Here is a 25,160-nt window from a genome sequence, read left to right on the forward strand (position 1 = left end):
CTCATGAAGGCTACTTAGTGAATACATGAAAAGCATGCTTCCCCAATTTATTCATGTCATGAATTTGGGAGGATTTATTAAAATCAGATGTGAGTATTAATATGAAAGATGTATGCTACTGGGCAATCAGGAGAAAATAAATATTCTATTCTTGGGTTTAAAATATTAACTATGCTAAAGATGCATAAAATCCAATTTAATAATAGTATCTGATTCCATGTGTATAGGTTTATACTGATACAAAATCAGTGTAGAAAAACTGGATGACTAGTAAAAATTGAAATTTGATGCATTTTTGATCATTTTGATCACATATTACATACAGTACATATAACAAAGCTGGCAATATTCTTTATAGCTACATTCTTGATAGTAAGACCATTTTTTCTTCTACTAGTGAAAATTCTAGATATCACTCTTTGAGATGGTCATAATAAGGAGATTGAGAAGACTGAAGAATTGAACAAAATGTTTATATTTTACTAGGAAAATAGAAGACAGAAAACAATTGTCTTCAAATATTTGCCTGGTGGAAGAGGAATTTCATCAATTTCAACTTCAAGATGGCAGAATGAGAATTGGAAGTCAAAGTCTCATATGTGTATTTAGCTAAAGAATACTCCTAAAGAAAAGTGGGTTACATGTGCTGTGGTATGGTCTCTAATTTTAGAAAGGCTTGCTAGGACATGGGAGGTGTGTGTACTTCAATTAATACATTTGTTTAAATAATTTATGCTTTGTGTAAAAAGACAGAAAAGAGAAAATTTGGGAACTCTCCCAATTTTAAAGATACCCAAAACAACTAAACAGTATCTCAAAAGTATTTCAAGAATCTCAAAATGTTATTGTTTAGATAAATAATATTTATGGGTCTATAAAAACATATTGCATCATTATTGCTTACTTAAATGAGAAAAAGGTAAATTCTGTATACCCGAATTCTCCTTTGGTGAAATGGAACTTGTCATCCTTTAGTCTTAAAAATTATTAAAGAGTCACAGTTTGTATGGATTTCAGTATCCAAATGAAATTCTGAAGTTATTCCCAGACCTTTATATTTCAGTTGCTCACAAAATAATATTTAAAAAAATATTTTGCAATAGCAATTAGCTAACAATCTTTGTAACTAGTGTCTCTTTTTAACTAATTTTACTGAGCCTTATAAAAGGAAACACTTTCCCATTCTCTAAGAAACTGAGTTTTGTTCATTAGTTTTCTCAATGCTTTTACATTAAAAGTTATATAAAATCCTTGTAGTTTGAAAATAAAACACAGACTTTGGAAACCACATTTAATAAATTTTTTAAAAATCTCTAAAGCTCTCTCCTCAGTGTAGAAAATAATCTTAAATGATCTCTATATAAATGTAATACCTTAGTAACATAATAGTAATTTGGATATTGGAATGATTATTATAAGCAAATTTGTGTGTCTCAAAAATAGCTGAACTTTCCACCGAAATATATCCAAAAATTAGTCAATAAAAAGAAGAAATTATGCATAAGGATTCTAAACTTAATAAGGGCAGAAACCACATCTATAAATATTTACTGAATAAATAAAATAAATAAATGGTGTAGAGAGAAAATATACTTGTAGATAAGAGATCCTTTGACTTACAGATACCATCTGTATTTCTATTTATTTTTACATCTTTCTTTACATTATGCAGCTTTACATTATCTAGTATTTTTGCCCCAGAAATTTAAGAACTGATATACTATTCTAAACTTCATATTTGGTAGAAAGAAAATTTAGTTGCTTTGGCATTTTTATTTCAAAAGGTGCATTTTGCCAAGTATACATATAACAAAGACCTTTTAAATATAAATCTATTTTATTAGAAAGGGGTGGAATTGAATGACTTTTAGTCCCACAGAAAATCCCATGGGAAGCAAAACTACATGTAATAAACTTTTTTCCTTAAAATTTCTTTTGCTGTTCTGGTTTTTTGGGGATGTGCTGTGGATCTTTTGAGAAAAGAACCTATTCTTGGGTTCATCTATGATTGAGACTTTGCCCATGTTAGCAAAGTGAGAGAGAAGTCATGCTTAATTGTCTTTCCTACTTCTAGATATAAAAATTTTTTCTAAGGTTCCAAAACAAACAGTGAAGAGGTTCAATCTCAGAGGAAATGATGAGAACTCTCTCTGGTTGGCAAATAGGGCCTATTTTTCATTAGAGTAGAAGTATAAATTGCCTTTACAATCTACTAAATGAACATATTAGCACAGTTTCACATTATCATTTATACGATATAATTTATATATTTTAAATCTTGCACTATATTTAATGATATCTCAATCAGAACAATTAATCATTAATGACACCAAATGCCTTCTTGTTTTACTCATCAAATATTATTATATTTGGATTTATATGTTATGGGCACACTCTATAGAGAAGCAAATTTTCTGCTATATTTAACAATAAAAATAATCACAGGATAGAAATAGAAATGGTTCTATTATACAAAAACCTGGTGATTTTAATGATTACATTGAAGTGGAACTCTGATTGCTACCATATTTTAAGAATGTTATTTATATTTTAGAACAGGTTTATCTTAAAGTATTTCTTACTATTAATAAACATCCATTAAAAATATTTTTTTCAAAAAATAATTTGGTAGTTATATAATTAAATAGGTATTTCAATAGTTTATGATTAAATATCTCAAAATTATTTTTTTCCCCAATGGTAGGGCTTGAATCCATATGCTAGGCAAGCACTTTACTCCTGAGCTACAGCTCTCACTCTCAAACTGTTTTCATAAAACTGCAATTTTTTTTTCTGGGAAATCTACTTTTAGTCCTTCTTTCTACTGATTTTGAGTAGATTCTAATTCCAGAATTCTTTACTGAATATCAAAGTGATATTTAAATCATCTGAAAAAAAAATTAATAATGGTGAAATTTAACTCTCAAGTGAAAGAAAATTCATTTTTCCCCTTCTCAATCCTTCAGGATTCTTCTCATTCTGTGTCCCACCAAGCTCCTAAATTCTTTCCTTGGTACATGTATGTGGTTGAGTATGCAAGAATAATCATATACTTATTTTCATTTTACTATTTTTACTTGTTGTAATATAAACTGTTCCATGTCCTGATTCACTGGTATTTTTATTCTCCACATCTAACACATAGTGACTGTTACATAAATACCTACTGAGTGAAAAAATTAATGGAAATTCATGAAGATTATAAATCAGGAATTTTACATTTTCTTCAAAAAAGAACTGAGGCACATATTAGCTAATCTTTCTTCTCTTAATCAAATTAGTGGTGTAAAGTAGTACAATTTGTCTCTAATGTTACACTTTCAAATAGTTTTAAAATAAATCTTTGCTAAACACTTAAATCATGAATTCTGCTATTTTTTCTATTTGTGTCCACTACAACCCCCTTAGAGTATCCCACCCTTCTACTTACTGAGAAGTAGAAACCCCTTGTTTCTTTTCAGTATCCATGGCTGAGACTGGATGACAGCAGAAGACTGAAATGTTAGTTGATTTTTGTCACTATGTATTTCCAACATGGCACTTACATACAAAACAAAACAAAAAATAACTCCGATATACTTATAAGGTGAAGAATAAGAATCAATAGAAAGATGGCCAAAGGACTTCTATCAGCACTTTACTAAAGAGGATATCACAAGGCAATAGACATATGTGAAGGTACTCAACTTAGCCATCCAAGAAAATCAAATTAAAACCACCAAGAAATTCCACTACAGACTCAATAGAATTACTAAAATTTAAAAGTCTGATAATATCATGTTGGCAAGAATGTGGGGAAATTGGAATTCTCTTTAAAAAACCATGTAGAAGATTGTCTGTTTAGTAGTATTTATTAAAACAGAACATATGCATACACTATCCTTTAATGAACTCCTGTCTACATATCCAATGGATATGTATGCACAAATTCATTAAAAGACATGTAAGAAATGTTCAGCAGAGAATTACTTCTAAATCCCAATTTTTTAAAAAACAATCTCAAATGCTTGTCAACTAGAGAATAAATATGCATTACAAATCATAGTCATTCAAACAGGTCATATAATCTTGTTTTCAAAGAAGTAATACTAGATGGCAATTGAAAACTGCAATTGTATACGATATGATCAAATCTCATATATTGTGACTTTCACAAATTATCAAAATTCCATTCATCTAATGTTGACAAGCAGGCAAGCTAATTTGTGACATCTGAAGTCAGAAATGGAGTAATATAGTGACGGCAAAGAAGTAAATGGGAGAATTTCTGGGGTGCTGATGTTCTTAGTTTAGGTCCTGGCTGTACATATGTGATCACTTTGGAAAATTCATTGAATTGCATCTTTGTGATTTGAAATTTCTCTGTATTTTTTATGGCTATAAATGTTTACTTAAAGGAAATAAAACCAAACCTGAATCCAAATTGATTTCTTTCTTATACTGGAGTATAACTTGCTTAAGTGGGTTTTGTTTCAGATTGTTTGATGTGTTATTAACCCTTTCTTCTGTATTTGGATTTTTAGTTTCTTGAGGAAAGGGAGTTTGTATTTACAGGATAAGTAATAATGGTTAGCAGAAAACCAATCTTGATATAATGGGCCTTCTGATAATCCCTTTTGTATTGCTTCATTTTATTCTATAAATGTTCTCTTTAGGTAGGTATTATTCTCATTCCAAGAAAATGAAATCTTAGAAATGTTCAGTAATTTGCCAAAGATTTTTCAGTAAAACATGAGTCTTACTGAATTCCAGGCATTTTAATACTTCTTACCCTAACCTGCAGGATGTAGGATAGATTTATTATTTAACATATTTCAACAAGCTTAAGAATGATGTTAGCTGGGTCAGTGGTGCATGCCTGTAATCCCAGCAGATCAGGTGGATTGCAAGTTCAAAATCAGCCTTAGCAATTTAGCAAGGCCCTAAACAATTCAGTGAGACCCTGTCTTTAAATAAAATATGAAAAAGTCTGGGGATGTGTCTCAGTGGCTAAGCACACCTGGGTTCAATCCCCTGAACAAAATAATAATGATGATGAAGATGATAATAATAATCTCTTCATATTCCTTACATTAAAGTTTGCATTTTCTCTCAGTGATTATTATCCTCTTTATGTGAGACTATATAATACAAATCTTGTCTTCATCATCAAATGGATCCCTCACAAAGCAGCTTGCAAACTCAGTGCCCTCAATTGGCTTCTTTGCTCATTGTTCAATCTTTTACTCTCTTCAAGTTCAGGTTTCACTGATCCCTTCAAATTTATGTTTGTATATATTCTACAAACCATATAATCACATTAGTTTATATATGCAATGTATAAATATATAATATATAAGAACACATGCTTAAAACATTTTATTGAGAAATATACAAATACATACATAAAAATATGACCAAATAGGAAGCCAATTAGCAAATGTCAAGCAACATACACAAACTTTTAATGTATGATTGTCATGATTATGTAGAATAGACTGCTGAAAACTGACATGTAAAATCTGTATAATAAAAATTTAGAATATCTAAATGTCCTAATATTAATTAATGCTTATGTATCTTATATAAGCAGTCTCATCATATAGCACATAGGTGGAGAACTCTGGGAACAATTTCTTCTAACATCATCTAAAATCTATTTCCAGATATCTTTAAACATTTTGAAGCATTATGCCTGGGAAATTAGTAGCATTACCAGAGACACACAGGCATTTTTACTTTCTTTAACATGGAAGTATAAAAAAAAATAAAACATATCATGATTTATGTTGAGATTTTTCTTAGAGTTACTTTATGCTCTACATTTGAACTTCACTTAACATCAAAACACACACAATCTCTTTACTGTTTTATGATCTCATCATTGCTTCAAGTATCTGCTTACATTTTTCCTAGGTCATACATTTCAAACCTGCAGGCCAATTGTGTCACTTTTTTAAAGTGTTTTTTTTCAGAGCATTATATCTAGGACAATCTATAAATCTTTGCATGTTTTCCTTTTTGGTAAAGCATAAAATCCATATGTACAAAGAAGGAAGACTATGTAATTAAACCTAAACTATTCTTCTAGGGTAGATCAAGACACTATTCATCTTTGCCAGGTTATGATGGAATGTGTCTTACTGGCTTAGGCTTTCTAGAAAGATCTGCTAGCAGAATTATTCTGTTGTCAACTACAGTGTTCATTTCTAATTATTAGGTTATTTTAACCTATTAAGCACCAAATATTTATAGCTCCTCAATATTGTAAATCACACGGTTGTTACTGAAATAAAATAGGAATCCTGCCCTTCACTCTGATCATCTGTTTATTACATTCATTGCAAAATTGCAAACTCCTTGGACACAAAGATTGTGTCTGATTTATTTTTAGTAATTTGTAGTAGATATTCATGATGTGGGGGAGATCAATGAGTGTACTTTAGAAAGACATGATAATACATACCTTATATATAATCAGAGATATGATAAATTATGGTATAATGGTGTATTAAGAATTGTAATGCAAAAATAATTAATTAATTAATTAAAAAAGAAACACATGGTAGTAAACATAATACATGGAAAGACTATTTCAATACTTAGTAGATATTTCTATGATACATTTTCTAAAAATTTTATTTAAAAATTTATTTCCAATCCACTTACTATGCTTGTGTATATCTTTTCCAAACTTAAGAAAATAATTAATAACTATGAATGTTTTTACTCAACACTCCACTTTACAAAGTCGAAATAAATAATGGATGGGTTTTTGAAGCATTTCCCCACACATTATCTTGCCTCTGGGGCTGCTGCTGGTCAAGCTTCCTGAGCAAGTTTCTCCCACAACGGGAACTACAGTGGAAGGAGCCGCCCCATTCCACTGCTTAGCCCCTCGGTGTTCTTTTGTTACAAACAACTGTTAAATTGGCAAACTTTGGATTTACCAGGTGTGTACTAATATTTTCACCTCATTTCTGAAAATGCTTTTGTTTGTGGCATTCCATTGTATTGTATTAATATATATTTTTCTACATAATAATATAGGCATTTTTTTTTAAAAAAAGAAACACTTTGAGGAAAGCAATAGAATTAAGAGATTCAAATGGCTATTTGAACCTCTTTTTTTTTAAAAAACAACTTTCTCATATTTTTTGTAAGAAAAATGACCTTTAAAGAAAAAAATGTATTTTCTTTACTTTTGTTGGTTAATCATCATTACCAGGACTCACTGGGACAAAAGTATCTGTTTGTCAAATATGATTTCTTTCTACATAGGAAGTAAAAACATCCTAAGAAAGTGAATTAGATTTTAATGTAGCTAAGTGGGAAAAAATATATAAATATAAATTTACTTAAAGAGAATTTGCTAGAATAGTTCAATTTCATTATGTGTAACATCCCTTGCCAAATATAAAAAAAAGAAAAGTAACGCTTACTCATCTTTTGAAGATTATCTTAGTCATAAGTACATGTTTTTAATTCACTAAACAAAATTGTTCATATCACTAATTTTTATTCATTATTCATAATATATAAAAGAAAAATATAAACATTTTTAGGATTTAAAAATTGATATTTAAACAATAAATCTTATGCTTAAAATCCCAATGTTAGTGTATAACAGAAATATTATCTTTAAAACAGCAGTAGCTCATACAAGTAAAATTACGAAAGCATACACTATTCAACAATTAAATATTTAATAAGAGAAATTAGCAGTTTGTTATTTAAGAAAAAAACATAAAGGAGGCATCCATTACAACATACAATCTGTTCAGTGACTTAAAACATTTCAGATATTGATCCAAGGAGTACAACTGAGCATACATATGAATTATGCAAAGCACAAAGCCACAACAGATCATTAATAAACAAGAGTTAAAATATAATAACATCACATTGAGAAATCACAAAAATGCAGTCATTAAATTAACAGGCATAGGTTAAGATTTATTTATTCTTTTTGTTATTACAGCACAAGATTTCCCACAACATGGAGAAAAGTTAGATGTATTCTTATAACTTTCTTTCTAATAGTATTTTAAATGATTTTGCACTTTATATTTTTATTTTCCTTTCAAATTAAGAGATTTCATGTTATTTGTTCACACACACACACACACACATATACTCTTTACTTTTCTACTTAATGAATAGGATCTGTTAAAATTAGTTGCCCATGAAAGACTATTAATCTGATATGTTGACAAGAGGTATTCTGAAGTTTGGCTAATATGTAATAACATTGAAAAAGGCAAAAGATTAGATCTAGTTTTGATAACAAAACTTCAGATCCCCTAAGCCCTTTTAATATAAAAGGCTAATTTAACAAATAAATATTCTTCAGGTAATAAAAGAAATCCAGACACTCTAATGATATATGTGTACTTTATACATATATAAAAGTAAATAAATAAGTTTGTAAAAATTCTAATATAAACATTTATTACAATAGTAAAAACTTCATTTTCAGTTTATCAAGAAAAAAAGACATCAAAGTTCTTTCCTAGTGCAAAGACTGAATTATTCAAAGAACTCCTTTTGGAACAGACGTGGTAAACGATGAGAATTCTGTACTTCTGCCTTCCTACTTTGTAATTTTTTGTTATATGTTTTCTTCATTATTTATTTGTATAAGATTGAAAAAGATGTCTGTGCACAAGATTTGAATGAACACTCAGGTTTTTCACTTATGGCACCATTTATGTACAAAGATAGCACAACACAAATATATTGGAATTCCAACACAATACATAAAATTATGCAAAAACCGAAATAGATATGTAGAAAGGGTTGGTAAACCTAAAAGTGTTTTTGAATGTCAAATGAAGGACTGAAAAATATCTACCTAAAATTGATTCAAAAGGAATAACTGTAATTTTAATGGTCTGTACATTTTTTATGTTAAACTTAAAATGTATTATATTATTCATTAAATAGGACAGGGTCAGAAAGGGCCAAATAGTAAATATTGCAGGCTTTGCGGATCATACAGTCTATTGCAACTAATCAGCTCCACTCACTGCTGGAATGCAAAAAAAGCAGCCTTAGATAATACAAGAACAACAAGCATGACTATACTCCAATAAAACTTATTTATAAAACTAGGTCGGGGTGAGGTGATGGTAACTAGATTTAGATCACGGGCTATACAGAAAAATCTGACTCAAAACACTTTAGTTTCATTATTTCAATATCTACCACAAAGCAGGAATAACAAGTAAATGTTTAGTGCATTGCGATTAAAGTCATAAATCAGTAAGGAAAATAAAACCTTTGTGCTGAGAAACCAATGCCATTACTACTCAGTCTCTAATCAGTGAATAGGATGCTGCTTTTTTAATTAAGGCAAAATTCTAAGAGGGTCTTATTAAGAACGATGCCTGACAACTAAAATCAATGAAGTGAAAGAGAAAGTAGAAGAGCTATAATAAGGAGAAATTGAATTTCCAATCTAAGATAGTTAATAAAAAAAAGATTCCTTTTTAGGGTGAGTTTCTATAGTATTTCTAATCCCCCTGAATGGACTGTAAAATCTACACAGATAAAAAATATGTTTTAATTAACGCTGTAGCATAGTGCCCAAGACATAGTAGATGATCAGTTAACATTTATTGAATAACTGTGTGAGTGCTTTCTATGGCAAAAAAAAAAAAAAATGTTTTTTTTTTTTTTTAGTTCCCACAAAGGGATGGTGCTCTGAAGTAATGATTTTATTTTAAAATCTTCTTATAAAGTTAAAATGTTCTGTTGTTTTGTAACATGAGTCACACTTGGACTATAAAGATAAATTTCAGCCTGAACTAGAACTTGACCTATATCTCACTGTTAAAGTTTGTCTTGGGCAAAGCAAATGCTTTACCAAGGGTTGGGTCTAGTCAGAGAGGATGGTGGAATGGAACTAGACAGCAATTCCTGATCTCTCATAATACAGAAAGAAGGTAGTGAAAGATCAGCTGGCCTGAGACCAGATAAATGCTCTAAGATCCAATATTACATAGTTTGATACCTGAAGAGAATTGAAGCTTGAGTACTGGAGTAAAAAATAAGGACAGAGTTCCCTAACCCTGAACCTAGACTAGAGTGGAGGGAGGGAGGAGGGGCAACAGAGAAAGAAAGAAGGAGAAAGAGGGAAAGAAAGAGCACATAAGCTCATCCCCTTAATAACAACTGGAAAGAAAAGCAGACCAAAATAAAACATGGCAAGAGCAATGGTGCCCTTCAAGCAAATCAAGCAGTTCACATTCAAACTGTAAAAAGAAAGCTCAGCATTTTGTGGAACCCACAGGTGACCATTCATCCCCATCATTACTGCATCTCCTCATCACCAGATAATAGCAAATTAAACTAGAGGGAGCACCCCTGCAGTGGGATCTCTTATGAATCCACAAGAAAGAACTTCTAATTGGATCTCTACTAACCAAAAGTTGCTGCAACCCCCACACTTTACCTGGAACAAGGAGAGCAGGGTGGAGCAGCCCCACTGTGAAGTGCTAGCTTAACCCAGCACTCTACACAGCTTTCACAGGAGCCCAAGCAGAGACAGAGCAGTTGCCTGCAATTCATAGTGGCTGAAAGTGAGAGATCAGATCCCAGCGGGAAGGCGGTTTTGTCCCAAGAAGAAGAAAGGAAAGCTGTCAGCATCACAGCCACCACTGACACTGATGGAAAGCACATCATGGTGGGAAGTGGTCTCAGTCCTGATGAACCTAAAGGGACTGATCCCCAGACTGCAGCCACAGTCTGCATGAAACAAATTCCAGTGGGAAGCTGCCTAGGTCTCCAGTGGCATAGAGGGATGATCCCCAGATCTTGGCAGCAGCCAGAGAAAGATGGTTATGGAAAGATGTTGCCTGTGTCCCAGGAAGCTTAAACGGAGGGTTCCTGGATTGCAAGCATAGACAGCAGGAGGTCAGTCAAGGTGAAAAGTTGCCTGGGTCCAAGGCAGTAGAGAGCAATGGTACCTTGTCTCAACCATGGCCACAGCTGGAGAGTGTCTGGACATGGACTGCACACTGCCTCAGTCACAGTCAGCAAAGGGAAGCAGCACCCACAATAAACAGTTTGGGGCAGTGGAAGCTAGAACCCAGGCAAATCACTTGAATCTCTTTACTCATTCCTAAGGACAATATCCCAGTGAGCTGCACTGGCAAAGGGGAATGCTTCTGCACTACAAATTACTCACAGAGAATCTACAACCACAGGACCTGTGCTTGTAGATAGCCACCAGGATCTAGCCCATTTTGAAAAGGATTCTGTAGAGGGGAGTGGGAACATGGGACCCAAGGCAATCACAGTGACAGCCCAGAGCCCTTGCATCCTGAAGTTCTGCACACAACAGAAACAACCATCAGACATAACTGCTGTACCCCTGAGCACTCAGACCCAGACCCCTGAGTTGACAAACCAGAACTGGCTGATGGGAGATCCATAGAAACTAAGGGAGGGGCTCCTGTGCCCCAGTATTTCTGGAGGGATAGAGGGATCAAAAGCCAAACAATGATGGACATCTTCTAACTGTCCAAATTTGAATGAAATCTAAACCAAAAGAATTTTCTTCAACTCAACCTGGTTTGCTATAAATACCTGTAACATCAACTTTGATTATATACATCAATTTTTATTTTGATTTGACAGTTGTTACCCTAATAGCTAACACTGTGCTCTCAACCCATCAGAATGTATCTCTTCTAATGCTTTAAAGCATTATTTGGATCATTCTGTTTTTGTAGCTCCAGTTTATACCTTACCCCTTCTTCTCCCTTTTATATTATCAGCTACTGCCTCAAATACCCCTCATTCTTTTCTTCTTTTTACCTTGAAATTATTCTTTTCTATCTTTAGTCTTTTTTCTCTCTTTTGCCCAGTTTTCTCCCTTTTACCTTTCAGTCTCCATATAATGGTAGCAATTTTTACAATATTTAATAACTACCTTTCCGGAACTTTAAAAGATTATAACTGAATTAGAGAAATTGTAGAGAATGATATAAAGAAGATTTTCACTTTTCATAAGATTGAAGAGTATGCAGCTGTGCTCTGTAGTAAATAAGATTCAGTGGCTTCTCTCAAAGTGGTGTTGATACTGGGAAGAGCAGAAGCCACAAAATGAACTCAAGTATCAATACCTGGATATTTGCCCAACTGAGTGCTCTTACAGAAAAAAAGATCACAAAACAGTCCCTTGCCTACAAAAAGAAGCAATAAACATCTCAATAGATAGGTAGATATACAAGTAATGTGAAAATAAAAGGGAGCAAACCATCCCAAACAGGCTATAACACTTCAAAAATTGACTCCATTGATACCACAGTGAAGGAACTGTCAGAGAAAGAATCTTAAAAGTTTATGGTTAAGTTGATCAGTGGGCTAAAAGAAGACATCAGGGGTAAAATTAGAATATACAGAAAGTGAAATGAAAGAGAAATCCTGGAAGTAAAAGATTCGATAAAAACAAATTAAATGGAAAGAATCACCAATATATTAGACAACTTGGACGATAAATTTTCAGGCCTTAAATACATAATCTTGAAAACAAAGTTAACCATAAAAAAAGCTTATCCTATATTCAAGAAATATAGGATAACATCAAGAGTCCAAATTTAAGAATCACTGGGGTAGATGAAGGCTCCAAAATACACACTAAAGGAATGTACAATCTTTTCAATGAAATAATACTTAAAATTTTTCTAAATCTTAGAAATGAGATGGAAATTACAAGATGCATATAAAACTCCAAATTCACAGACTCAAAAAAGATTTTCTCCAAGGTACATGATAATGCAAATATCTAACATGCAGAATAAGAACATAATTCTAAAAACTGTAAGAAAAAACCAGCAGGTCATATTTAGAGGGAAACCTATTTGGATTTCAACTGATTTCTAATCCAGACCCTAGAAACCAGGAGGGCTTGGGATAATATATACTATGTTCTAAAAGAAAATGGGTGCCAACCAAGATTATTCTATCCAGCAAAATTTTCCTCAGAATTGAAGATGGAATAAAAACCTTCCATAATAAGCAGAAACTAAAAGAATTCATAATCATAAGGCCTGCACTACAAAACATACTCAATAAAATATTTCATGAAGAAGAAATGAAAAAAAAAGAAAGAAAACCAGCGTAGGATGAATCACACTAGAAGAATAGTAAATTTAAAAAGTCAGATCTGAATGAAGCTTTAGAGATAAGTTAAAAAGGTAAGAAATAAAACCATCTCTCTACAATAACATTAAATGTAAAAGTTCTAAACTCTTCAATCTTAAAACACAGGGGCTGTTTGGATGAAAAACAAGACCAAACAATATGTTGTTTGCAAGAGACTCACCTTACAGACAGACATCCACAGACTAAAGGTGAAAGGAGGTGAAAAGATATACTATACAAATGGTACTGGAAAAACAAAGAAGGGTAGCTACTCTCATATTAGACAAAGTGGACTTCAAGTCAAAATTAACCAGAAGAGACAAAGAAGGTTACTGCATACTGGTTATAAGAATCATCCAATAAGATATAATGATGGTAAATATTTATCTCACAAACAATGGTGGATCTACATATATAAAATAGACCCTCCTCAATATTAAAAGTCAAATAGACTGTTATAGAACAACACTAAGTGATTTCAACACACCTCTTTCATCACTAGATAGATTATCCAGACACAAACTAAAGATTCTTCAGAACTAAAAAATACCATTAATCAAATGGACCTAACAGACGTCTATGGGATATTCCATCTATCCATGAATTAACTTTCTTCTCAATAGCTCATGTAATGTTCTCTAAATAAATAAAATGAAGAGTTAGTTTTTTGAAAGGATAAATAAGATTGTTTAACCTTTAGCCAAACTAACCAAAAGAGAGAGAATACACAAATTAATAAAATTAAAGTGGAAAAGAAAATATCACCACAGATACTACTGAAATCCAGAAAATAATTAGTAATAATTGTTATTTTGAAAATTCATACTCCAATAAACTAGAAAATCTTGAAGATATTGACAAATTCCTAGAGGCACATGATGTACCCAAACTGAATGAGGAGAATATAGGAAACTTAAACAGATTAATATCAAGTAATACACTGAAGCAGCTACCAGACCTTCAAAGAAGAACTAACACCAATTCTCCTCAAATTATTTCATGAAGTATAAAAGGAGGAAACACTGTTAAATTCATTTTATGAAGCAGGTATCACCCTGATCCTAAATCAGACAAACACATCAAGAAAACTTCAGGCCAATATTTTTCAAGAACAAAGATGCAAAAATTCTTTTTTCAATTTGTTTTAATTAGTTATATAAGACAGTAGAATGCATTTTGACATATCATACATAAATGGAGTATAACTTCTCATTTTTTCTGGATGTACATGTTGTAGAATCACACCAGTTGTATAATCATACATGTACTTAGTGTAATAATGTCCAACTGACAAACCACATTACAAAAACACATTAAGCAGATAGTACACCATGATCAAGTGGGCTTTATCCCAGGGATACAAGATTGAGTTAACATACACAAATGAATAAATGTGATTCAATACAAAAATAAAATCAAGGACAAGAAGCACATGATTACCTCGATACAGAAAAAGCATTTGACAAAGTACATCACTCATTCATGTTTAAAACACTAGAGAAACCAGGATAGAAAGAATTTACCTCAACTTTGTAAAGGTTATATATGACAAATCCAAGGCCAACATTATACTAAATGGAGAAAAACTGAAAGCATTTCCTTTAAAAACAAGAACAAGACAAGGATGTACACTCTCCCCACTCTTATTCAACATAGTCCTTGAAACTCTAGCCAGAACAATCAGGCAAATTCAAGAAAATTAATGGGATACAAATAAGCAAAGAAGGGGTCAAATAATCTCTGTTGGTTGATAATTAGAAGACCCCAAAAAGTGCACCTGAAGACTTTTAGAGCTGATAAACACATTTAGTAATGTAGCAGAACACAAGATCAACATACATAAATCAACACTTTCCTATACTCCAATAATGAATCTGATGAAACATAAATTAGGAAAACTATCACATTCACAATAACCTTAAAAATACTTGAAATTAATCTAACCAAGAAAGGGAAGAACCTCTACAGTGAAAAGCATAGAATACTGAAGAAAAAAAAAATTAAAGACCTTAGAAGATGGAAAGACCTCCCATGTTCTTGAATCATCGGCAGAATTGATATTGTCAGAATGGTCATACTGTAAAACCATTGTACAGATTCAATGCAATCCCCACCGAGAAACCAATGACATTCTTCACAGAACTAGAAAAAAAGCAGTTCTAAAATTCATTTGGAAAAGTAGGAGGCCCAGAGTAGCCAATGGAATCCTGAAGAAGAAGAATAAATGTTGGAGGCATCATGATTCCAGACTTCAAATTATAATACAAAGTTATAATAACTAAAATAGCATCATACAGGCACCAAAGCAAACAGGAAGATCAATGGAATAGAATAGAAGACAAACACATAGATATAGTTATCTGTTACTAGACAAAGATGCCATAAATATATGTTGGAGAAAATATAGTCTTTTTAACAAATAGTGCTGGGAAAATTGGACATCGATATGTAAAAGAATGAAACTAGATCCCTATACCTCAACTCAAAGTGGATCAAGACCTAGTAATTGGACCAGAAACTCTGCAACTGAGAGAAGAAAATGTAGGTCCAACACTCAAACATTTACTTCTCTAACAAATTCCTAAAGCACAAGAAATAAAACCAAAATCAATAAATGAGATGCCATCAAATTAAAAAGCTTCTTCACAGCAAAGGAAAAAAATTAATCAATGAAGTGAGAGCCTCCAGAATGGGAGAAGATTTTTGCCACTTCCTCACCAGACAGGGGATTAATATTCAGAATTAAAAAAAATAATAAAAAAAAAAACCTCAACAGGGCTGGGGTTATAGCTCACTAGTAGAGCATAAGCCTAGCACATGTGAGGCACTGGGTTTGATCCTCAGCACCACATAAAATAAATAAATAAAAGAAAGGTATTGTGTCCATCTACAACTAAAAATAAAATTTTTTAAATAAAAAGAACTCAACAAACTTAACAACAAAAAAACCTAAATAATCCAACTAAGTGGACAAAAGAACTGAAAAAAACACTTCTCAAAAGACGAATATAACAAATATGTGAAAAAATGTTCAACATCTCTAGCAATTAGGGAAATGCAAATCAAAATCACATTGAGATTTCATCTTCTACCAGTCAGAATCACAATTATCAAGAATACAAACAATAACAAGTGTTGGTGAGAATGTGGAGAAAAAGATACTTGCATACACTGCTTGTGTGACTGAAAATTAGTGCAACCACTCTAGAAATCAGTATGGAGATTCCTTAAAAAACTAGGAATGGAACCACCATATAATTCAGCTATCCCACTGCCTGATATCAAAGATATAAAATCAGCATTAGCAACACACCCACTAGCCAGACAATGGAACTAACCTAGGTGTCCTTCAAGAGATGAATGGATAAAGAAAATGTGGTATATATACACAACAGAATATTACTAAACCATAAAGAAGAATGAATTGCAGCCTTTGCTGGTAAATGGATGAAACTGGAGACTATCGTGCTAAGTAAAATAAGGCAGACCCAGAAAGTCAAAGGTTGAATAAGTTTTCTCTGATATGCAGAAGCTAATACAAAATAAGGGGTGGTGGTGGGGAAGGCAGGGAAGGGGTATTCCATCAAACTAGAAGCAAAATCAGTGAAGTAAAGAAAGGAGAATGAGGGGGAAGGAGGAGAGACTGGATAAGGGAAGAATTGAGGAATGAATCTGACCTAAAGTTCCTAAGTACATATAAGAATAAACCACAGTGAATCTCACCATTATGTATATCCACAAGGCACTAATTTAAAAAAAAAAATGTTATAAGTAAATAGCAGAAAGGTTACTAGAGGGAGGAGAACAGTAGGAGGGAGGGAGGAGGGAAAGGGGAAGTATTAGAGACTGATTTAGAGAAAATTGTATTCTGTGCTTTTACAATTATGTCAAAATGAATCCTAATGTTATATATAACTAAAAAGAACCAATAAAAAACTATAAAAAAGGGTTAGTTGTAAAACTGCAGTTATGATTATTTTCTAAATAAAATATGATTTAACTTCATAAATACAATTATAAATATATTATAGACTCAAATCAATTTTTCATCTGAAAGAAATGAACTTAGTTGTCCACGATTTAAAAAATCAGAAGTGACCAAAAAACTAATTCAATATACTTATGTATTAAATATTCTTCAGAGTTTAGATATCTGAAAACAACTAGAGAAAATAAACCATTCATGAGCAATATTTATGAGTTTGGTCTATGGCTCCAAAAAATAACAAAACAGAAAATTAAAATATTCCTAAACCACAGTAACTCCACACAGTGGAGAAAAATGAATATTCATATAAATTATTATATAAATCATACTTTTCTGTGATGTAACAAACTGTAAACAATTAATTTATTTTATGTAAGTAAATTTCTCTATCTTTTCTTTAATATAAATTTTCACATTTCCAAACAAAATAATGAGTTTTAACAATGATAAAAACAAGTTTTAAAAGATTGTTATTTGGTTTTGGATCAGTTATTGGACATTGACAGACAAAAGCCACATACAGTTATATGCTCAAACAAGACATAGCCTTGATTTGCCATTGTTACAAGCAAAGTGTTAACATTACATACAAATGTAAATAGTGAAGGCAAACAAAAGATGTAATGAAGAAAAATATTTCCATGGGAATAGTGCTATGGTTCAAACTTCACATATAAAAATAAATACTTATAGAACTATTAAATATTACAGTACTTGAAATTGAATCAATCCTTCTTCCAACTATCAATTTTAATAATATAAGCCAAGAAGGCAAACGGTCTGCTTTAAAAAACAATCAGAAATCATAGTGTGTAGATTTCATGATTTATAAAAAAAAGAAATTAAAGTAAAAGAAACCTAGTAAAATAAAACAAAATTAAGATTGAGAATACTATCGTACCGATTTCCATGGTCCCCGATGCCATGATACATCATCAGGGCAGGCATGAACATGACATTGTATCACACTAGGCGGCTTGTTTAAGATTTCACAGTTGTGCTCTTCTGACAGTTGGCCATTGGGAAACTGGCATATTACAAATCTTGATTTTATTCCTCCTCCACATGTTTGTGTACACTAAAAATAAGAAGAGGAAATATCAAGCCTGTGTAACTTTACAGAGACTGTTATTCATTCTTGAAATATAATTAGTAATGCTAGAGCTTAAACATTTATTATTTCTAATTGTCAACATTTCTCCCTGAATTTAAGAGTTTTAATCCCATGATTATAAAAACTGACAGTTTCTGAGACTTATTAGGAAGATATTTCAATAAGGTATGAAGTCTATAAGATACTAATTGCAGGTTATGACAGAAACAAAACTGATTTACCTAAATAAAGAGTATCAATTATAAAATGTATGGATTATAATCAATGAATTATTATGTAGCCATGAGAGCTAATGAGATAGGTCAAATTTTATAAACATGGATAGATGTTTAATACATTTTATATAAAAACCAGACAGCAAACAGCATGTATAATATAAATCTGTTTTTGTAACCTATGCAGAACAAAAATCTAGCAGTAAATATACCAAAATGATAAAAGTTTGTATTTGGTTATAGTTTTCCTATGATTTAAACTTTTAAAATGAATATACCTACTAATACTGTAATACTAAAGTTACTTAATTTTGGAAAATATTAAAGTATATATGAAAAATGTACTTGATGTTTATTAGCACCTAGCCAAAAGTATGCCTTTAAGCAATGATTTCCAATAAATTCCCTATGAAGAAAATTACGTAATAAAAACAATTAAGCAAAAACATTTGACTAATTAAATTAGCTGATTTATATTATTCATCCCAAACTAACATACATCATTGCTTCTTACTCTTTCCCATTCAAAATATGGGTGGGATTAATATTCAAAGTGACCATTTTAGAAATTATCTTTACATTTACAGTGCCAAAGAGCGCCAGGGCATGATGAAAGTGCTTAATAACTGACAACTATCTAGCTTAAAGGAGAAAAATCATCAAATGAATGACTAAACAATAGGAGTAAAATATTGTCTACATATCCACCTTGTTTTCTGTGTTTACATCAATCCAATTTTCTAAGATATTTGAATAATAATGTACAAAAGTTAGAAAGATATTAGTAATTCACAGACATACTGAGTAGCATAGCAGGTTCTATTTACAAATCTGGAATACACGCTTTCTTTCATGAGTGAGTGACTTACACAATGAGAGAACACCTATTAAAAGAACAGGGTTTTGATCTTTCAATTAAGAAAAATATTTCTTTCCATATATAGTGAAGTAAAATTATCCAGCAGTATGGGATAATGAGGTAATGTCAAAAAGCACTTTACTTTAGGTCTTCAGATATGTAAAATTCTCCACAAATTTGGGGAATCTTATGACTTACTTCTCCCCAGCTTCCATAGTTCCAGTGTGGACAAGGTCCCGAATCACAGTGCTTTGACTCTGGGGGTTTTGAGGCTGCATCACAGTAACTTGCACTTTGTCCATTCTCATCCTGGCAGACCACAACCCTACGCTGGAGACCTCCAGCACAGCTGCTAGAACACTGGCCAAAAGAAAATAGAAACACACATGAACTGCAGATTCCACAATGTGAATTTGCATGGTGGGAAAAAAAAAAAAATCATGCCTTGACTCAACCCAAAGCAAACTTTGAATCATGAAAATCTGACAAAAACACTTAAATTTTACTGAGGGCTTCATTAAAATTTGTCGATGAAAGGTAGGACTTTCAATTATGCATTAGGAAATAATCTTCCACCTTCATCCTGAATGTTAAGTAAAAAGGAATTAAAGTTTTAAGATTAACTGGGAAGAAATTAAAAAACAAAAACAAAACAGTGTTAAGTCACTTGATTTTTACCTTGGTATTTTTCTTTAATTTGTATCATTAATATCATGTAAAATATGAACTACAATCATACCTTTGGTAGTTTACCATGATTTTACCCTAGTTTATTCCATGTCTATCACAGTAAGTTTTTGTTTTATTTTTTTCATAAACATTTGTAGTCTTACTTCTTAAAGGGTTTTCTCTTATTTTTATTATAATGGACCCTAATCAGATTATTTTTAAGTGCATTCCTTTGTAATCATAATATCACATTAGTCTATAATTCAATAAGAACTCTGGGGAGTTGTAGTCTGCATCAAAAATGCTTAATCCATTTAAGATTTAAACTATTGATCTTCAGATAAATTTAGCATTAAAAGCATTTGATGTCATTATATACAGATCTGTTAAAGGGCTGAAATATAACAAAATTACAGAAATAATATAACTCAATAAAGAACAGCTTACTGATCCCCATGGTCCTGTTCTCCATTGGTTTCCTCTGATTGACAGATGGACCCCCTGATTTTGATTATCTTCGGGTTTGTGAGTTAATGGAAAATGCCTGCCTGGGAAATGGCTTGGCTGCTCAGAAGAACTAGGAAAGTGGCTGTACATGGGTGGGCAGGCGGCCAGGTTACAATCTTGTTCTATCAAGGGGCGAACTTCAGGGTCACAGTAATTCTCATCAATTGGCTGCTGGTGGTTGATGCATAAAACTTGTCGAGTTGTTTTTCCATGGCCACAGGATGCTGAACACTGACCAGAAATTTAGTCAACATTTACTATGTAATATACTTCATTGATATTATATAAAATATCATATATTATATTTAAACATTTCACTTCCTATTTTTTCATGAGGATACTTACAGGTGACCAATTTCCTGCTTGCCATTCTCCACAAGGGCTAAAGCAGACAGATATTTCAGCAGGTCTAGGTAAGTGTGCACAGTATGATTCATCTGCTATTCCATCATGAGCGTCACGACAGCTTACATAGCGGGCTTGATTACCTCTTCCACAAGACACAGAGCACTTAAGAAATCAAATAATATTGAAATGTTAGATAGTACCTCTCCCACTTTCCTTAACCATAACTGTTACTCACATTTCTAAAACATCAAGTTTCTTGAGAAAACATAAATTAGAAATAACATTACCTGGCATAATTTCTCAATCAAATACAGATGGGGCAATAAATATTCCAGTTTAGATCATAAATTTCACAGATATAAAGTTTGAATGAATATAATGTTTTGAAATGCTTAGTTATATTTCAAAATTAAAAATGCTATGTAAGGGAATCTTAATATATCATTAAAATAATTTAAAAGACAATTAAAATTTAAGATGAAAGCAAATGATAATTCTAAATACATTAAAACTTTCAGTTCAGAAAAATAACATGAAAATGTCCGTAGTTTAACTAAAAGTTGATAAATGCCTAATATCACATATGTTTCTTATAACAACCTGTGACATAAGTATCATTATCCTCATTTTATAGATTAGAAAATCTATAAAAGGCTCAAATTTCCTGCACATAAACACAGGCTCTTGAAAGTCAGAGCATGAGTTAGCTATTAAATGACCTATTTCTAAACCCTATACTTGGTCCATACCATCAAAATACTTGAGAATGAATACATACATTAACTTAAGAAAATCTGCCCCAAACATTTTGCTGGTGTCTAAAGACCTCCATAAGAAATACTATATCACTTCAATAAATTCACTTACTGGGGTCCAAGAACCATGTCTCCACTGTGCTACCTTTCCCATAGGAATAGCTGGTAACGAAGTAGCCCCAACATTGGGGACAACTGGGCAGGGAGTAACTATACAGTCCTATTCAAAAGAAAAACAGATCTCAAAGAATATCATTTAATTAATCAACCACATTTAAATTCATTCTGGCATTTCATTGTCTCTATTAAATATCTAATTCAACAATAGTTGCATACCAAGTCACAAATAAATGATGTAAAGAATTTTATTTTCAAAAATTCAAAGTACTGTCAAGTGCTAGCAGTGGACAGTAAGACTGAATATCAATATTTGGATCATTCTATCTGATAGTTGAAAAGTGAAAGAGCAAAGTCCTTCAAAAATACCACTAGGCTGAAGCATTCTGAAAGTACAGAGCTCCACTTTAAAAAGGCAAAACACACTTCAAAAGTCCATAATATTCATAATAATAGATCTTGTTATACAAGCACAGTTCAAAAAATGGGAAGACACAAGTTAAATGAATGATCCAATGGCAGATAAAGGGTAAGCTATATCATAAGAAAGCTATAAGAATTTCAAAACCAAGAATAACAAATTCTATTTCATGCACACATTTTTAAGGCATAGAAGTTTAAGTGGAAAAAGTACATATAAAAATAATTTGAACATGTTAGCAATCCTCCTGATAAATAATAAATATTTTTATTTATAATCCACAAAAAGGCTTCCTTTACCTGCCTATCACCTGGGCGACTAGCCCCTTGACATTCTCTGTCATCTAATACTGCACTAAAGAGCTCGCTGACACATTTAACAGCACGTATCTGATACCCAAGTCCGCAGGTAGCTGTGCACTGAAAGATAAAGATAAATAGATATCAAAAAACATTGTTTTTCAAAAATTACATAGACTTCCATTTTCTTAATAAATATATAGTTAATAATATACTTTCAGTAGATCTTCTTATACAAGCACTTTATACCAGATTCAAAAGACCTAAAATTAATAAATTCAATCATCATGCCTACTTATTTAAATACTTTATGTAGACATTACTAAAATACTGAAGTTCACAAAATGTATATTGTTAATATAGTTTTAAAAGTTATCATGTAAAAAATATCAGTAAAGGCCTGATATTTTGGAGGCAGACTCAATATAATTATAGAAACAAAATACTTTCAAACTCTATCTGGTGTATGTATGTCACTTAATACACTGAAGAAATTTCAAAGAGATAAAGAAGAAAGAGGTAAGAAGGTTCCATCAACTTTGGTAATCTTCACAGGATAATACACTATCCACACTCATCCAGTCTGATCATTGCTCACTTTGCAGATTTCTAGCTTCCTGGTTGGCTATTCTAACAATGCCTGTTCTAAATATGGTAAAGATGCCAACGTAAGCACAGAATGTGAAAATATTTATAGTTTAATCAAAGCTAATAAAAACATGAGATTTGAAGACTCTCATTTAACTAAAGTGAATCCAAAAGCAAAGCTGAAATATTTACCACAGCAAAATTAACAGTAATGTCAAAATTTTGCATATACTCACAGAACTCCATGGTCCTACTTGCCAAGAAGCACATGCGTGAAGCTCACATGGTCTTAGAGATTCAGGTTTGGTACTTGGATTACAGAAGCCGTCACTCAAGTGATCTTCATTCAGTTGACACCAAACCTGCCGCTGCTTTGATCCTTTTCCACATGTAACAAGACACTGTAAGTCAACACGATACATTACAAAATGATGCAAGGATCAATTTACATACTAAAATACAGTTGTAAGACCATTTCTAAGTTCAGTATAACCCAAATCCTCTACATACAACCACTGGGCAAAACCACCACCCCTAACTTCTGCTCCCCAAGTATCACTGAAATGTCCACTAGTCCTAGAAACAAAGATACAAAATTAACCTTAGAATAAGTATATATCCCAGGCCACTGCACTTTCTTATAAAAATAGTTATAGTTGTAGATTAGGCATCAGCAAATGTTATTGATAACTTAATAACTGTAAATAGTTTAAGGATAGCCATTTTAAAAATTTTACTGCCTTTAACAAAAAATATTTTTAAATGATAAAGTTAAATATGTGTGAATTTTATAAAGTCTTTGATGCGAAGTTTCCTAACACAATTTATAATAGTTCTAAGCCTCATGTTTTTAATGTTACCTCACTCCACTCACTAGCAACCCAAATGGGACAGGAAAATTCATTGCAATTCTCTACAATCATTCGAGGCAGCTCTTGACATTCTCTGTCAGCAAGACGATGGCCAAAGTTGTTTATGCAATAAGATTCTCGAGACCGTTCTCCTCCTCCACAACTCCTAGAACACTGATTAAAAAAAAAAAAAGAAAAGAAAAGAAAAGAAAAAGAAAAACATAAAAGAAATTAAAAAAAGATGACTTTTGGAGATAAAAAAATTAAATTGTTTATAAATATGTATTTAAGAGAAATTAAATATTCAGTTAAGAAAAAGGAGACAACCTTCTTTAACCAATAATTATTGTACCTGGGACCATTCTAAATAATGCCATCTTGTTAAGACACAGTCACCATGGCATGGCTCTCGGGTAGGAGGTTTAATTTGGTCACTGCAGTCATGGTCATTTACTGGAACAGTCTGTCCTTTATGGATGGAGTACTTCATGCAGTGGACATCCAAGGATCTGTATCCTGAACCACAGTGGGATGAACATTCACTTTTGCCAATGATGTGCCACCTAGAAAGAAAGGATAATGTGCTATTAACACAAATTTAAAAGTGAATTTAGAGAAACTCATGCATGAAATTCAATTTTAAGAATTCTAAGAGCTAACAGAAATGCAACCTGAAAAGATGTAAAGATGTAGTTTCAAGAGATTATATAGCTCAAACTTTCAGATTACAGATTAAAAAAAAGAAGCTTCAAAGAGATTATCTATTCCAATGGTACAATGCTTGAAAATTTTTCTCTTTTGATCAGAAATTGTACTTTTTTCCACATTAAATCTTAAATTGCTTCCAAAATATATATAAATGAAATATCTAGTTAAAGCTAGAGACAGGGCATCAACACTACATCTACTGATATTATCCTGACACTTGATAGTAACTTTGGAGGTATGTCCAAGGAAGTACAAGTTTCAAAAGCATTTGAAAACACTGGGTTTAGATCAAGATGAATCAAGTAGTTAGTGGCAGATTTAAGACTATAACTGAAGACATCAGTTAGTCTGATGTTAGTCAATCAAATAGTCTCTCCATTTGAAAACCTCTGACAGTACTTTGATACGTGAACAGAGAATATCTGGAAATCTGAATACATCAACAAAGATATAGTCCTTAAAAATTGGCAAAACAGTTTTTGTAAAGAATATCACACTCCCTCATTAATTCATTCCAATCTCTATTTAGACATGTTTGCAGGGAAAATATTTATTATAAGCAAAAATGCTAGTTATAGCCAAGTTATCTC

At 32.0% G+C, this 25,160-nt stretch overlaps 1 protein-coding gene across 1 annotated transcript in view; it reads right to left on the reverse strand.

Annotated features, from left to right (window-relative positions):
• Adamts20 (ADAM metallopeptidase with thrombospondin type 1 motif 20) overlaps window positions 1-25,160 on the reverse strand; it is a 154,544-nt gene that overhangs the window by 52,627 nt on the left and 76,757 nt on the right. The window contains exons 20-28 of the mRNA XM_048802443.1: window positions 24,215-24,425; window positions 23,872-24,036; window positions 23,248-23,412; window positions 22,424-22,543; window positions 21,699-21,806; window positions 20,829-20,993; window positions 20,424-20,714; window positions 19,506-19,667; window positions 18,021-18,197 (exon numbers count right to left, since the gene is read on the reverse strand). Of these exons, the coding sequence (XP_048658400.1) occupies window positions 18,021-18,197; window positions 19,506-19,667; window positions 20,424-20,714; window positions 20,829-20,993; window positions 21,699-21,806; window positions 22,424-22,543; window positions 23,248-23,412; window positions 23,872-24,036; window positions 24,215-24,425 (1,564 nt within the window). The remainder of the gene's footprint in view (window positions 1-18,020; window positions 18,198-19,505; window positions 19,668-20,423; window positions 20,715-20,828; window positions 20,994-21,698; window positions 21,807-22,423; window positions 22,544-23,247; window positions 23,413-23,871; window positions 24,037-24,214; window positions 24,426-25,160) is intronic.

Source organism: Marmota marmota, unplaced genomic scaffold (assembly GCF_001458135.2).
Source record: "Marmota marmota marmota unplaced genomic scaffold, marMar, whole genome shotgun sequence".
In the NCBI taxonomy this organism is placed as follows: domain Eukaryota; kingdom Metazoa; phylum Chordata; class Mammalia; order Rodentia; family Sciuridae; genus Marmota; species Marmota marmota.